At 40.9% G+C, this 15,592-nt stretch overlaps 2 protein-coding genes across 6 annotated transcripts in view; both read right to left on the reverse strand.

The window, feature by feature from the left end:
* Window positions 1-15,592, reverse strand: part of Ten-a (tenascin accessory) — a 250,355-nt gene that overhangs the window by 139,294 nt on the left and 95,469 nt on the right. For all 5 annotated transcript variants that reach the window (XM_068295997.1, XM_068296005.1, XM_068296015.1 and 2 more), the window contains 2 exons: window positions 2,067-2,713; window positions 101-1,018 (listed from right to left, as the gene is read on the reverse strand). In XM_068295997.1, the coding sequence (XP_068152098.1) occupies window positions 101-1,018; window positions 2,067-2,388 (1,240 nt within the window). In that variant the 5' untranslated portion in view covers window positions 2,389-2,713. The remainder of the gene's footprint in view (window positions 1-100; window positions 1,019-2,066; window positions 2,714-15,592) is intronic.
* Window positions 3,585-4,521, reverse strand: LOC137581807 (uncharacterized). The gene has a single exon (XM_068296137.1). The coding sequence runs from the start codon at window positions 4,414-4,416 to the stop codon at window positions 3,640-3,642; it is 777 nt and encodes a 258-aa protein (XP_068152238.1). The 5' UTR covers window positions 4,417-4,521; the 3' UTR covers window positions 3,585-3,639.

The raw sequence follows: 15,592 nt of genomic DNA on the forward strand, positions 1-15,592 counted from the left end.
GCTAAGGGTGCGAGTAAAATAAAGGGATTTTTAGAGATATGCAGTAAGTGCAGACACGAACCTTAGCAAGGACACAATTTGTTATTACAGAATTTCTTACCCTTTTGCAGTTGACTGGTTGGTATGAATTCCTCGTGTTTTTGGTCTCCTTTTTCCTCATATTTCAGCTTGTAATCGGAATGCTTGCGCAGCGACATCAACAGGGATTGTGTGCGCGGTGGAATCTCTGGCGGTGCTGGCTCGGGCGGCGGCTCCTCCGATTCCGTTTCCAATTCACTAATCACACCACCAGCACCTCCGACGCCAATACCATTACCAACTCCATCATCATTGTCATCGATTCCAATATCATCGTTCAGGCTTAACTTAAGCGTAGACGATGTTGCTGGCATTTGTGGCTGAGTCAGGGAATGAGTCGGCTGGCGCAACGAATCACTACGATTCACAGACAATGCCGAGGTACCGCTACTTGAACTGGTCATCCCGCTCAAGCGATTCAATGTATTACGCGTTGTAGTGCTCCGATGACTGCGACTACTCGAGGCGGCCGTCGATGAGGAGGCCGAGGCAGGCAATATTGATAGATAGGCATTCGAGGGTGTCGGTGTAGCAGTTGCTGTTCCAGTGGGTGTTGCTGCCGTCTCAGAAATTGGGGCAGCAATCTCATCGGTTGTAAATTTGGCGTTCAGAAATGGATTTGTACTGCGCGTATTGCCACTCACAGCGCCAGTGCCAGCAGCTCCGCTAGATCCGCCGCCAGTTAGCTGGCCACTTGTATTGGGAAAAAGTCCCAAATTGGCATTGGACATTTGATATTTGCCAGTCAACTTTTGTGGCGACTGTACCACACTTGTGGCTGTCACCGGCTGTCTCTGGTGTTGATGTGGCTGGGCATAGGTCACCTCCACACTGTTACTGTTGCTTGGAATGGGTATATTGGCAGCATCTTCCAATTGGTGATCATGCTTACGCTGACGCAAATACTCCGGCTCACAGTCGGAATTATAATGTTCCATACCTACAAAAAGAAAAGTGGCAGGAAAATAGTTTAAACTCTCTTCGTTACTGTATGTATTCTTAGTTTTATCTACTAAATAATCTGGACTTGCTTCGTTATGTCTCCATAAAAGGGAAATTGAAAAGATTATGCAAACGATTTCCTGCAATCACATAGCGATGGCTCTACTATGAGTTGTAAGGGCTTAATTTGATTGGAAACGTGTTATTATCCAAAGTGAGAGAAATGCAATGCTTTTTGTGTTGCTATCTCTTTCTGTTTCGGTCAGGCAAAACAATTTGCAAGGGCAACAAACATGAAAACACGCGGCGCGGCGCGTTCATTCAGAAAAGTTGTAAAAAATGAATCGTAAATTGCATTAAATATTAACAGACAATAAAAATAAAACAAAGCAAAATGCAGACATAAAAACGGAGCCCAAACGTGGAGGCGGGCAGCGGTTTTCAGGGAACTTGCGTGTTTTTATGCCTCGATTAGAGGCAGGACGTACAAATTGAATTGTGGCAAGGTGGGTCAGTGGGTTGGTCGTTGAGTCACTCGGTCGATTGATGAAAGTGGGTGTAGAACGTCCATAAAGATGCCGTGCTCGGAAAACTTTGTCTCGACTCTGCTTCGTGATGGTAACTGAAAACGGAATCTTAGAGACCTGCAGTTCTTGGCCTAAGCCAACTTCAGTTCAGATTCATTTACAAAAGAAAGCCATCCATGACCACTGAATAATTCAATTAAGGAAAGTAATGAATATTTAGTACTCTGACCGGCACACACGGACACACGAGCATAAATACAACTATTTTGGGCCTTTGGCTAAGCGACATTTCGACATGGCCAGACTCCTTTGGCTTTATACACTTGAAGAAATATCAAAATCATTTCGTCTTGCTATGATGAGGGATTTGCCTTAGAAGACATCCATTTGGAGGCAGAGTCTTTAAGGTCTAATGAAAATGAATTTGTTTAGTTGATTCTTTTTTTTTTTTAAGTGTACCAAAGTCTTATGTGTAATGCATTAGATGGATAGATATATAAAGACACTATATGTACTTACTTGCCAATTGCTGACTCTGCAATAGCAACTGGGCCAACAATTGCGTATCAAAGGCCGTTGCTTGTGCTGTATTTTGATATTCATCCTCACTGCTGCTGCCGCCATAGCCACCGCCATATGTGCCACCATGTCGACTATGGCCATGCCCGTGTCCATGGCCATGACCATGGCTATGGCTGTGCCATTCGGCTGAACGCTGGCGACGCATCTGCTGCTGTTCACCGATGCCGCCAGGGAAATAGTACTCACTGCCAGCCGTTGAGCCGGCAGAGCCGCTGCCCACGCGTTTACGGCCAATTGTGCCGGAGTGACTGCTAGACATGATGATGATCTTGATGACGATGATGATGATGATGATGACTATGCTCTTTCTAGCTAGTCTTCCTTCTTCTGCTCCTTTATAAATTCACCTTCAATTGAACTATGCACGTAACTTGGCCAGCAATTTGTTCTCGTTTGTTCATCGTTCAACTCTGTCCGGTTCTGGTTGCTGTTCTTTTTGTTGTTGTTGTTGTTGTAGTACCTGCTGCTCCATTTGGCCACGGCGTTAGGGAAATGGAAATGGCGAGGGTTGGTTGTGGGGTGGACCTGGGATTGTTGGTTGGTTGGAGGGAAGGCCTCCCTTTAAGTGCTTAACCGAATTAACGCTGAAACGATAAAAACGACAAAGTGTCAGAGAAGAGGACTGAACTTTCTGTGCATATGTATGTATGTGTGTGTGTGTGTGTGTGTGTCTGTGGGTGTACAACAAGGATATAGAGAGATAAAACCATAAATGCACGAAAATGAAAATAAATAGCAGCCGGTACAAAACCCAGAGACGAACGACTGACAACAACCTTCCATCCCATCTCCCGCAAAAACTACTATGAGGCAAAGCAGAAGCTTCTGCTCTGCCTTTGGTCTAGTGTAGTAAAAGCACTTTCCCTTTTTTTCCTGTTGTTGGGTGGGGAGTGGAGGTCCTTTGGCTGGCGTAAAGTGAACTTAATGGCAATTGCATTAAATGAAAGCTCAGCTTTCTCTCTCCCCATCTCGCTCTGTCTCTGTCCTTTCACCCACATTGCCTTTGTCAATCATTCTAGCTGTTGCTCTCCCTTTTTGGCTTTCTGCCTCTTAAACGTTGCCTGTTATTAGTCGTTTTTGTTTTGGAACTTCTCTACCTCTCCCTTTCTCTTCCGACTCCCTCCCTCTCCTTCTCTGTGTGTGTGTCCTGCTGTTATGAGTGTCTCGGTTTTTTTTTTTTTTTTTTGGTAGCAGACAATTTGACTTTTGATTTGATGAGTGAGCATTTGGAATGCACTTAAAGCGAGTGCTTCAAGTGGGTCATTACTTGCAGCTAGCTAGCTTCCCAGTTTAGCCAAATTTGTGCACAAATGTGGGTTAAGGACATTAACCCTTGAAGCCCGTTTAACCAAAGTTAACATGGAAAGACCAAACCGACTGAAACGAGAAAAAATACAAGAGCTAACCACAAATGCGAATAGTTTCTTCCCTTAAATTAGAACACAATCCCCCACGTTGCTTGAATTCATTGTACATTTATTGAATCACATAAATTTGCAATTACTCCATGTTAATTGTAACTATTCGGTGGTTCCTTATCCCATACCGATGGGGGACTGGCACATCTTGGCTCACGGAAGCTCAAATATATTGGCAACGGTGTATCCGGGGGCAAATTGTCACGCATTAATTTCGTATTGAGAAATTTATCCATCGCCTTTTGTTCTTCCCTCTGAACAATCGACTCATGGACATAATTGAAAAGGCTATGTGCATTTTCGGCTTCTTCACGCTGCTGCTGAAACTGCTGCGACTGCGGCTGGCGCTGCTGCGGCTGCTGCCACTGCGGCTGGCGCTGCTGCGACTGCTGCGACAGCTGCGACTGCTGCGGCTGCTGCGACTGCTGCGGCTGCGGCTGCGACTGCGCCAACTGCGGCTGCTCCGACTGCTGCGGCTGCTCCGACTGCTGCGGCTGCTGGGGCTGCTGCGACTGCTGCGGCTGCGACTGCGCCAACTGCGGCTGCTCCGACTGCTGCGGCTGCTCCGACTGCTGCGGCTGCTCCGACTGCTGCGGCTGCTCCGACTGCGACTGTTGCGGCTCGGACTGACGATTGGACGAGCGAAAGTTGACCAGATTATCACAGCTAAGCCATGGAAACGGATGGTAATGGCCATTGGTTTCTTCATCCATCGAATCGGAGTCAAATGGTGATGGAGTACTTTCATATTCGCCATCACTGTTATTTTCTATTGAAGAGAAGTCATCCTCTTCTAACTCTAGCTCCAATTCCAGCACCTGTTCTTGCTCCTGTTCCTGCTGGGGTTGCTGCTGCTGTTCCTGATCCATTTTCAAAAACTAGACAAAATTATTTTTTATTTCAAGCAAAATATAAGAAATATTTTAGGTACTGTTCGTCGAACTTCTGAACACCTTTGCCGAGAAAACTCAGAGAGAAAGACCGACAGTTTTCACATGCGGAAATTAAGTTGTTTCAGAGTTGCCAGAATTTCTAAATGTCAAAAAAGTAAACAACATGGTAACACTAAACGTCTGTGTGCTTTTATCGAAAATCTCCAAATTTAAACTTTTTCAAGTTTAAGAGAGTCGGGAAATTTAACACTCACAGTTTACTGTGGGATCCTCTTAATGTTTAAATATTAATTTGTTTAATATATGATTTATAATTATTGTATGAACTCTAGATCAATAGTAATTTTTTGATGAGGATCAGGATAATGATTTGGTTAGTGTCTAGGAATCAACAAAGAAGTCTCATGACTCTCTCTCTCTCTCTCTGAGGAGGAAAAGGCGTCTTTAATTATACACTTTTATTCATTTCTGGATAAAGAGTAAAATAAATTGTTGCAACTAAAATGTGAAGCACCAACATAATCCCATCCCAGTCAGCCAGTCACCCCCGCACATGCCAGCGCACAGCCTATGCAATTATGTGCCCCATTTTAACGCAAAATACAAAAAGGAAGAAGGAAAAGCAACAACGAGAAGAAAAACTTTAAAGCCGGCAAATGGAAATGGAATGAAGCAATGTGAAACAGGATTTTGAGGCAAGTCTCAGGGAGCAGGTGAACGCCTGAGCGGATGAGTGTCTGCGGAGTGGAGGGGCGACGGTGGCGAAATGGTGGGAATGGCATAACAGGATGCAGTTGGAGCTGAATTTTTGCATATGCATGCTTAAGTACACTGCAAGTGAGTAAAAATAAACACAACAAAGCGTTACGAAAAAGTCAAGAAAAATATTGAGTTAACGCAAGGCAAGTGCACTGCTCTAGAAATAGGAAGCAACGTCCTTGCCGACGCGCAGAACTCTTTTCCTACCCCGCGACTCGTAGATGCACCTGGGCAAGTTTCTCATTAGCTGCATATTTATTTTTCTTTTCACCTAAGAGACAAATGCAGATGAACATCTTCTTCATTCAGCTGCTGCTTCTTTAAATAAAAGCTTCGCAGAGTAGGTAAGTGTAAAATCAGGCATCCCTTGATGAAATTTAATCTCTGAGTTCTTAATTATCCAATGTTTTGAGTCTCTTCTCTTTTTTGTCCAATTTAAAATGTGTTCCTGTTATCCAGTGACCATTAAGGATTTGTTTGGCCACCATCTAAAGTCGTTTTGCTTTGTACATATATTTCATGTTGTGTCAGTTATGTTCTCTTCTCTCTCTCTCTCTCTCTCTCTCTCTCCCTCTCTCACCTCCCCCCACATTTGTTCCCATTTCATTTCATTTGACAATTTTCATTGTGTGCATTTCCTCTGGCATCAATCGCTTCAATTGCGTTTTACTGTTCCCCCTATTTAGTCACTCTACCATACAGAGAGCATATGAATTTTCTCATGGCCTTTGTATTTAGGATGTCGAGAGATGAAAACAGCTTTTGGAATGTTCCCTCTGTCCTTTGGAAACGAACTGTGAGGATCTAAACTATGTTTAGACTTTCAATTAGATGTAGCAAATTTTTTGCTTATGTTTTTCTTGGTAAGGATATTCATAACTACGACCAACAGAGTTGATTATTTCGATATCCTCTTCGGTATCTGTTTTTTCGTTGTTGCTGTCAGAGAAAGCGAAATGGAAATGGCTTTGAACCACAAGTGCTGAAAGTGCATGTGTGTGTGTGTGGGTAGGGGGTGGGGGTGGGGGTGGGGGTGTGTATTTGTGTATGTGTGAGTGAGTGTATTGTCTTTTGTTTGTTGTCAACCACAAAAACGTTTAATTACACGTCAAAAATGCGAAATGCACTCCCGAGTACCCACAAGCTACCACCTACTCAGACTTCAATTCCTGTACCCCAATGCCAATCCCATTCCCGCTAAAGCGCTCCTCCCTCCCTCTCCCCACCGGATGCTTTGTACCTTCATGTGAGTCGTAGGCTTTTATGGTTTTATAGATAAAGCGCCCCACAACATCGAACTCGAAAAAATGTTGTGTATTATGACTAAACATGCAAAACAACCTCATTACCAACACACACACACACACACACACACACACAGACATCCACACCCACTCACCACTGCAAATGTAAGTGTGTGTGTGTATTTTTATGGAAGCAGCCTATCATCAGGCGCCGTCAATGTAAACATCAGAGTCCTACAATGTGGACAAGCTTCACTCCCCTCCCCACAGCCCTCGAGGCCTTCCTTCTCTAGTTATCCCTTGCGCCATAATTGCTTCCTGTACACACCGCTGACGCTGGCGCTGCCACTGCCTGTCTGCAAAATTATTGACAGTAGGCACATTTGGTGGCCAGGTTGCTGGCAACCTCAAAAACATGAACGAAAACCCCTTGTATCCCTTGTATCCAACCATCTAGTCATCCATCCATCTATCCATCTATCTAATGACTGCCTGCAGAGGACCTCAACAGAGCTGGATGAGAGGGTGAGGGAGAGAGGGAGTGAATATCATTTGCACATACTTGCGACTTGTTTAGTATATACATATGTACATACTCGTACTTAGTATGTATATGCGCGTATAATCAAAGCGAAATGCCAAAAATTAATTTTGATGGGAGCCTTTGCTAAAAATACAGCGAGTTCATTAAGTAAGCAGGTAGACCAACCAACCGAGATACAAAAAAAAAGTAGGACAAAATATACACAAAGATTAAAGTGAAAGTGTACAGAATTTTTTTGGACTTGGACTTTGATTTGACTATTAAAAAAAGATCAAAGAGTTTCCGATGAGAATTGTTAACCATGTTAATCGCTGAAAAGATAACAAGTTTCCTTCAGAGATGTCTGTCAGGGATTTCAATAATGACAGCAGCTTAAACGACCTTGATCTTCAATCCATGATGTTTGTTAATAAGTAAATTTAAGGAATTCAAACAGAAAAGGTAAAATTGTTATGGGATTAAATTTGTGCCTGGAAAGTTTTCAAATGGCGGGACTCTTTTAAAAAGAAAAGTTTTATCGTTTGCCTACAAAACTTACTCACAGGAGAGCTCGATTATCGAGTAATGTCTATCGGTAGTTGGCCATCTCTATGAAAAACAATTAATTAAAATCTGATTAAAAGTTCAATGTGTGAATGTGGTATCACATTAAGTTGTGTACTCTTTGTTAAGCATTGTAACTGATCTGTACTCCATTCAAATAGTAGATGAAACAAGCCAAATCAAGTCATTAAAAACAATTCATTTACGGCAACTAGAGTAAATTGAATGAAAATCAATATTGCAATATATAATTACCAGGAAAAGGATAAGTTAAGATACATTTAAGAAGGGAGAGATGTAATAATAGCCAGCCAAAGATAATGCAATAAATGAGAGAATTGCTTTTTGTTATTAATGAATGAATGAGAGATAAGCCCGCTGAGAGATGTATGTACATATGTATGTAGACATGGACAACGACTGGTTAAATGACCACAGATGATAGCATAATTGCTGACTGCAGTTCTGGATGGGTTGGCAATTTGGTGAATTGATATTCATTGCAATGTTTTTTCCAATGTTTTAATGTGGAATTTAATTAATTTGCAATAATAATTGTAGGCTAAATGTAAATGTGGTTAATGGAATTTTGATTACAGAGCGGTTACTTCAGTGTGGTTAACCAATCACAAACTTAACCTCAAAAATGGCGATGGCTTTTGTACAAATTTTCAAAGCATAAATCGTCAAATAATTGATAGAAATGTCTCTGAAAGTCCCCCACCATGCACACACACACACACGCACACACACACACAGACAAACACTCACTTACACAGACGGCAATGGATTGTCCCAGTGTGACCCCTAAAATGCAAGTTTATTATAATAAAACACATTTTTCTTAATATAGTTTGCTCTAGTTCATGAAATTCATGGCACGCGGCTCCTCCTTTCGGTTCAGTTCAGTTCAGTTCAGTTCGGCTCTTGCCTTTAGTCCTGACTTAGCCAAAGATGCCAAGTGCTTGTGTTAAAATGCATAACGATGCCAAAAGTCAAAAAAGGGGCAAAAGTTATTTTATGTACTAACACACAGCCACACTCACACACACACACACACATGAGTATGTATATGTGGAGCAATTTTTAATTTTCAGCGCCGCACAGCAAGGTGCAAGGATATGAGGCGCATCCTTACAAACACACACACACACACACAGACAAAATTGTGTCAGACGCCATTGAACAAAAAAAACGAAGCAAAGTAAAGGCAAAAGAAAAATACACATACATACATACATAGGATGCAAAAAAGAGAAAGAAGAAGAAGGCAAACTGGCAACATTTTGCAACTTGACTTTGCTGGTTGAACATAAATTGCAGACACCATGCATACATAAATGCAAAGGTTATTGCTGGATGGCCAGCAAACCAAAAAATAAGCGTTTCGCCAGGATAATCCAACTTGAAAGAGCTTTCCATCATCAACAACGGCAATAACAACAACAATGGGCGAATATTTTACAAGAAATGTTAGCAACACCAAAAAGCATAAAAGAAGCTTAGACCTTGACATTACCAACAACAAGTTTTCACAAAGAATCGGCGACACCATACACCAAGGACGTTGAAGTGTAAATATTCTCTAAGTAGTTAAATCGTTTAATTATGAATCAATTCTTATCCTTGTTATACACACAACTTTCATAGCATACTTTTTTGGGCATAGGTTTTATAATTACAAGAGAGAACAAACCAAATTTTATCGTTTTAATGGTCAATAACTAACTTCTGTCGATTTATATGCAATTTGAGCACTAATAAAGCTGGTTAACAACAATATGATGCCAAATTAATTACATTGCACTTTAAATCAGTTGAATTCTATATGAATAACACAATTACATCTCTACATATATGGATATATATTTCAAATGATTTATTTTATTTCATTTTATTCCATTCTAGTAAAAGACTACAATGAAAACTATTGTTCGAAACTCTGTTGACCCAAAACTAAGCCAAGTGGACAATGCCATCAAAGGTAGAGAAGCTTAACCCATGTATGTATGTATGTGAGTGAAGTGATGGTTTATCAGCTGCAAGAGTTCACAATTTATGATAGCATTTTCAAGGAGCAAGGATCTGCTACAGCTACCATTGCTGTTGCTACAATTTCTCCTGCTGACTGCTTGACTTGAAGAAACACGCCTTTACATCACATCACATGTACGGGTAGAGGTAACTTTACAGATACAGGTACATATGTTGAAATGATTACCTAAAGCAAACACAGACAGGACGGCAAACACACACACACACACACACGCACACACCCACATGTAGAAGAAGGAATGAAAAAAGAAGTGTAAGATAGAGAAACAGACAGGCTTACAGTTCAGCTGGCCCATTGTTACACAATACAAGGAGCAGGACGACGACGATGGCTTTAAGGCTTACCATTTTCATCAACAAAAGGATGCCTGGATGGATAATGGGTGGCTAGATGGATGGTTGAACGGCTGGTTGAAAGTGCCTGCTGGCTCACATGGGCGTAGTGTGTAGCTCTATGCAATACATATAATTGTCAAGGATCATGTGACTAGATGATACATGCATATATTGAAATGTCTGTATACAAAAATGCCAATCAAAAGTTAAAACTAACGACATCATCAGCTCTCTTGCACTTTTCTTTGTGACAACGTCTCTGCATTTTGCTTATGGGTTGCTGGGTCAACGGCATTGAAAGAACGCATGTGTGAAAAGAAATGCAACAGCGACGAATAGTCAACTCGGAATGATGGTCACCTTGTCATGTCATCTCTCTCTCTCTCTCTCCATCTTGCTCTCTGTCGCTCTGTCTCTTGTCTACACACTTGGCTTTGTCACATTGTCATTCCAGAGGCGCAGGGGGGCCTTCCCCCTTCCACACACTCAGTGGAGCGCACTTTAAAAACGTGTGTGAACAGGCACTTGATTGTGTTATTATTATTGTTTGAAGTGTTGTAGCCTCTCTTCTCGTTCCACTTGCCCGTTCTCTCTACAATGTGCTTGTTTATCTGCATGCATTGTAACTGCACACCCATACCCACACACACACACACATACACATACAAAAAAAACGAGCGAGGATTGAGGTAAGGCTGGAATGCCATAAACGAATGCTGGATACCAGAGGAAGGAGGTAAAGGGTGAATAAGCATTCAAGGCATTCACACATATCACACACACACACACACACACACACACACACACACACACACATTCACCCACACAGATTTATGTATAATGATGTTGCCCTTTTTGGCTACCCTTTTTGTTTTACCTTCATACATATTATGTACGTTTGATTAGTTGGAAAATCCTAAGAGAAACTTGGCATTCCTCAGGTAAGGCAAGTTATAAAAGTTGCACTAACATCAAATCATCGAGGAATTCTCTGAGAAATCACTTGGACACTTTTAAAGGAAGTTATTCAAGTTTTAATCAGATTGAATAAAGACAGTTCCATGAACAAAGTTGACAAACTAAGTAAAAGATGTCAACTAGTAATTGCAAACACATTTCAGGCTATTTATGTATGTGTTATATATGTGTGAGTATATACTCCTGATCACAACAAAGGGTCTATTCGTTTGTCTGTCGGGATCGCCGCAAACTCCTTTCAGACCCTTAAAGCCAAAGTGCTTACGCATTATACTTGAACTGTAGAACAACTATTCGATGTGAATTCGAATAAAAATCAACTGCTATCCCTTTCAATTTGTCCGTCTATCTCTTTCTCTCTGGCTCTTGTGGACCCATCTTCATTGTCCTTTGGCATATACACAAACACACATACATATTCTTTATCATATATAAACACAACCACACACACAAACACATACGACACGCACTTGATTGCACTTTGAAGTGCAGCGAACTGGGACAAGCTCTTGGCATTCCATCAATCAATTCGATAGACCAAAACATTTTCTCTCAATGAGAAAAAAGAACTCGATCCAGCACAATGATTGTTAAACAAAAGTATGTAGAGGTGCAGGAATGTTGCTGTTGGGCTTCCTTATTTCAGCGTTTTTTCCTTTTTTTTTTTTTTTTTTTACAATTATTTGATCATTTAAAAGGAAATCATATTTATTTATGTTAATGTTAATGGTTGGTTATATCTGCAGTTGAGTGCGTGATTTCTCTCCTTTTCGTTTCCATTGCATTGTGAATGGATAATTTATGAAAATTACTAAACGACTCTGCACGCCGAATGCGTGCAAATTATGCTGGCAAAAATATGGGTTAAGTGCACGCAGAAGGATGCCAGGATGGCAGGAATTGAAGCAACTGGGCAGGGCAGGGCAGGGCAGCAATGGAAACGAGAGGTGGGGCAGTGGCATCTGAATGCCAGAATCAGGATGTTTTTCTCGCTCTCGCACTCTTTGTGATTGCCGTAAACAAAAAGGCAGCCGTCGTCCTTAGCCGTTGGCAGGATGCACCAACTCAGGAGCGGAAGACGGAGATGATAAAGTGCACTAGCTCCCCATTTTCTTATTCAGCATCTCTCTCACTCTGTGTGTGTGTGTGTGACCATTCTTATGCTTTCGTTTTACTCCTCGTTTTCTGGCTGTACTCATTAAAAATTACCGTTTATTTCTTCTTTTTTTTTTACGAGCAGAGAATAGAGAGGGGAATTAAAACGTGAGCAACGCTTGGACGCCACGCATAAAGTTTTTAACTGTTTATAATACGCAACGTTGCAAAATACAAACACAAAATAGAATGAAAGCCAGACCGAGACCAAAGTGAAACAGAGACCCAGAGAGAGAGAGAGTGAGAAGGGGGGTGAAGGGAGGCTTGAGACTGAGTGAGAAACAAAGCAAAATAAACAATGAATCATAAATACAAAAGAAACTTCTTTTTGTTTGGCCGCCTTTTTACGGAGCTCAACTCAGTTACAGTGAAGACTACAACTAAAGGAAATTCTCGCTAACTTTAAACCATTTGATTTAAGTAGCTAAACTGTAGTGTACTCTACTCTTAACCCTTAACCTGTACTCAATCAGTCTTGAACAAGCTGTTTAAATTTTCAGTAGCATACTTTTTGGCATCAGCGGATGATTTTGGCACTCTAAGATTTTAGAGCGTGTAAGTACGTATTCGTTTAGAGTTGTTTAATTTAACCAAAATACGTTTTATCTTTTTGAAAGTTTTACGTTCTTCTTTTGTGGCTTCTTTGAGGAGTTGGCACTGTAGCTGCATTGTGGCTTTGGCAAGCCTCATTCAAAAAGGGGAATCTGAGCTTGAGCCTCGTCTCTCGCTCTCGCTCTCTCTCTCTCTCTCTCTCTGTGTGTGTAAGAGTGTTTGTATTTGTTAGTGTTAGTTAGTTGGCTGGCAAGTCATTAAGACTAATGGCCACCTTGGCCCGGGCATTGGATACTGATTTTACTTCTCTTTCTCGGCCGTTGGGTGCCATTGGGTGGCTTCTCCTGCAGGAATATTCGGTTCCGAAACGGCTGTGGTTGCGGCCTGCACAAATAACCAAGTAGTTTTGTAGTGGTTTTGATTTTGTAGCTGGTGTATTACTACAACACGTAGAGAGACGGCACACCAAAATCTATTTGCTCCATTTTGGCCATTGTTCAGTGTTTGGCATTGTTTTGCCCATTTCTTCTCACCTCCGCTCCGCTCATTTTTAGCCCAGCCACCCTCTTTCCCTCTTCGTCCATCTGTCTGTCTGTCTGTATGTCTGTGTAATTAAGCACTTCAGCTGAGTTGTAAAATGTGTGCCCAGCGCTGAATTTGTCGGAAAACAATTTTAAAGGCAACCAATGTGGTTCATTTCTGTCTCTGCCTCTCTCTCTCTCTTTCTGTTCTCACTCACTTATCCTCTCCATTCGCTATTTTCTCTTTTATTTTTGTTGCAAGTTTAGTTTTATTTGCCATTAGTCTTCAGTTCAGTTTGGTTGAATATTTTTTCTCCTTGTTTTCCTTCATTGGATTTCAATAAAATTGGTAGAAGACGCAATTGTAGAGTATTGAAAACTTCCAAGGATAGAAAACAACAAAAGCAAAAACGAAAGTTGCACAAGAGCCAAATTCAAATGGCTGGGAAAACGCTTTGTTGCCTAGTTTGGCTAAACAAAGAACAATCAATGGCTAGTTAGAATTTGGAAAAGTAAAGACACAATTTTCTAATTAAATTCAGTCAATACTTCAATTCAATTTAACAAATTGAACTTTCAATTTCAAGTGCATTTAGTTTATAGCCAAATGGAAAGTGAAAGATTCTTTCAATTTCCATTTGATTTAAGTCTCGTATTTAGGATTTGTGAAAATTTTTGCTGAATTGACTTAAAGTTACTAAATGGAAACTTTCTCTAATTGTCACATGGTTTTACTTTCATTCTCATTGCTTTATGCTTGTGTGTGTGTGTGTGTGTGTGTTGTATTTATCTTCCTTTTTATCCCGCACAAACTTAATGAAAATTATTTCCGTATAACGAACGAACAAGCCAACAAAATGATAAAAGTGCATTTTTCTTCCCTTTCCTTTTGTCTGTTTTGGTTTTTTTCTTTTTGTTTTTTGTTATAATGTTTCCTCTTCTAGCCTCCCAGTTGGGAGCAGGAGCAGATGCAAAAGCCTTCGCCGCATTCATTAAGTGCAACAAGACAACACCACTGATGCCGACTCTGAGGGATATAGCACAGCTACCCGAGAGTCTACTTTTGGTATTGCAGTTCCCTCGACGTTGTCAACTAACAGTAAACTTTCTCTCTCTCTCTCTCTCTTTCTCTCTGTCTATGTTCTTGCCACTGGCCGCTCTAGTCAACGGGGGCAGGGAAAGTCTATGTGTTTTTCACCTGCCTGGCATAATCGTCGTCTGTCTTCATCATCAACAAGAGACGTACAGAATGAAAGAAGTACCTCTACCCAGGGTACAACCTGTATGTGGCAAGTGAAATTTATGCTTGACATAGAAACACAATTTCGCTGACTGTCGGCCATTTTGTTCTTGTTCTTCCATCCATTTAGCTTGTTTTGTTGCAACATGTCAAAAATATGAGAATATACATACAATTATACCTACCTGCCTTCCTTCATATGTATGTACATATATTGCCAAAATACATACATACATATGTATATGTGGGTATATACTTCCTGGTTATCCACATCAGCATGAGGAAATGGCGTTAACCCGCATTACTTGCATTACTCGCATTCACCCATTCTATTTGAAAGTGTCGCATTTATTTTTTTGCAATATGTTTACGTTGATTATATTGCCGCAGTTTTTTCGCACTTTTCATTGTATGTATAATCCGCACACAGAGCAGAACAGAGCTTAAATTGCCAATTAAACCATGGAGCAAGGACAACTTTGCTTAGGCATGAAGTCTGTCCAACAAACTGCACATTTTCAACACTTTTAAAGAGGAAGCTTGGATTTATATTACATTAACTAATTTCTGAAGTGATCGTTCTCAAAAGATATATAGAAAACCGATTCATTCAAATAAGAGTGCCCAATTTTTGTGGAAGAGTATAAAACGAGAGCTCAGCTCAGGTATGCACATACAAAAACGCACACATATGCACATTGCGGTGTGGCAGAGAATTTGAGAAAGGGCTGTGGCGCGAAGAGGGGCATCGAGGCAGTTATGGGAATGAGGGAATGGGGGCAGATAGCGTAAGGTCGGATACCATGCATCATGGCGATGCTGTTGACACTTCATAAATACATGAGTTGCACTCAGAGCCTGTGCCTGCTTCGTGTGTGTGTGTGTAAAGTGTATGCAATTGTTATTCTTCATTTTCTTACCCATTAAGACCCTTGCACTTGACGGCAAAGTGATGAAATTCTTTTAACTTCAAAGTACTCTACAAGGAAATAACTCCCTTGGTTCTTGGTTGTTCTTTGTACTCATCAATAATGCAGAAAATGTTGGAAATTAAACAATAAAATCTTAAAACTCAAAGTTTTGAATCCTAAGGTAACTTTCCAACATTTCATATAGAAGCTAATTGAAAATTTACAATCATTGCATGGTATCATTTAAGTCGATACGAAATTTGGTCTTTTTTTGTACTTGCCGTTGCCTGTTTGTTGCTGTTGTTGCGAGTACT

The sequence above is a fragment of the Drosophila tropicalis genome, unplaced genomic scaffold (genome assembly GCF_018151085.1).
Source record: "Drosophila tropicalis isolate 14030-0801.00 unplaced genomic scaffold, ASM1815108v1 contig_158, whole genome shotgun sequence".
Classification (NCBI taxonomy): Eukaryota; Metazoa; Arthropoda; class Insecta; order Diptera; family Drosophilidae; genus Drosophila; species Drosophila tropicalis.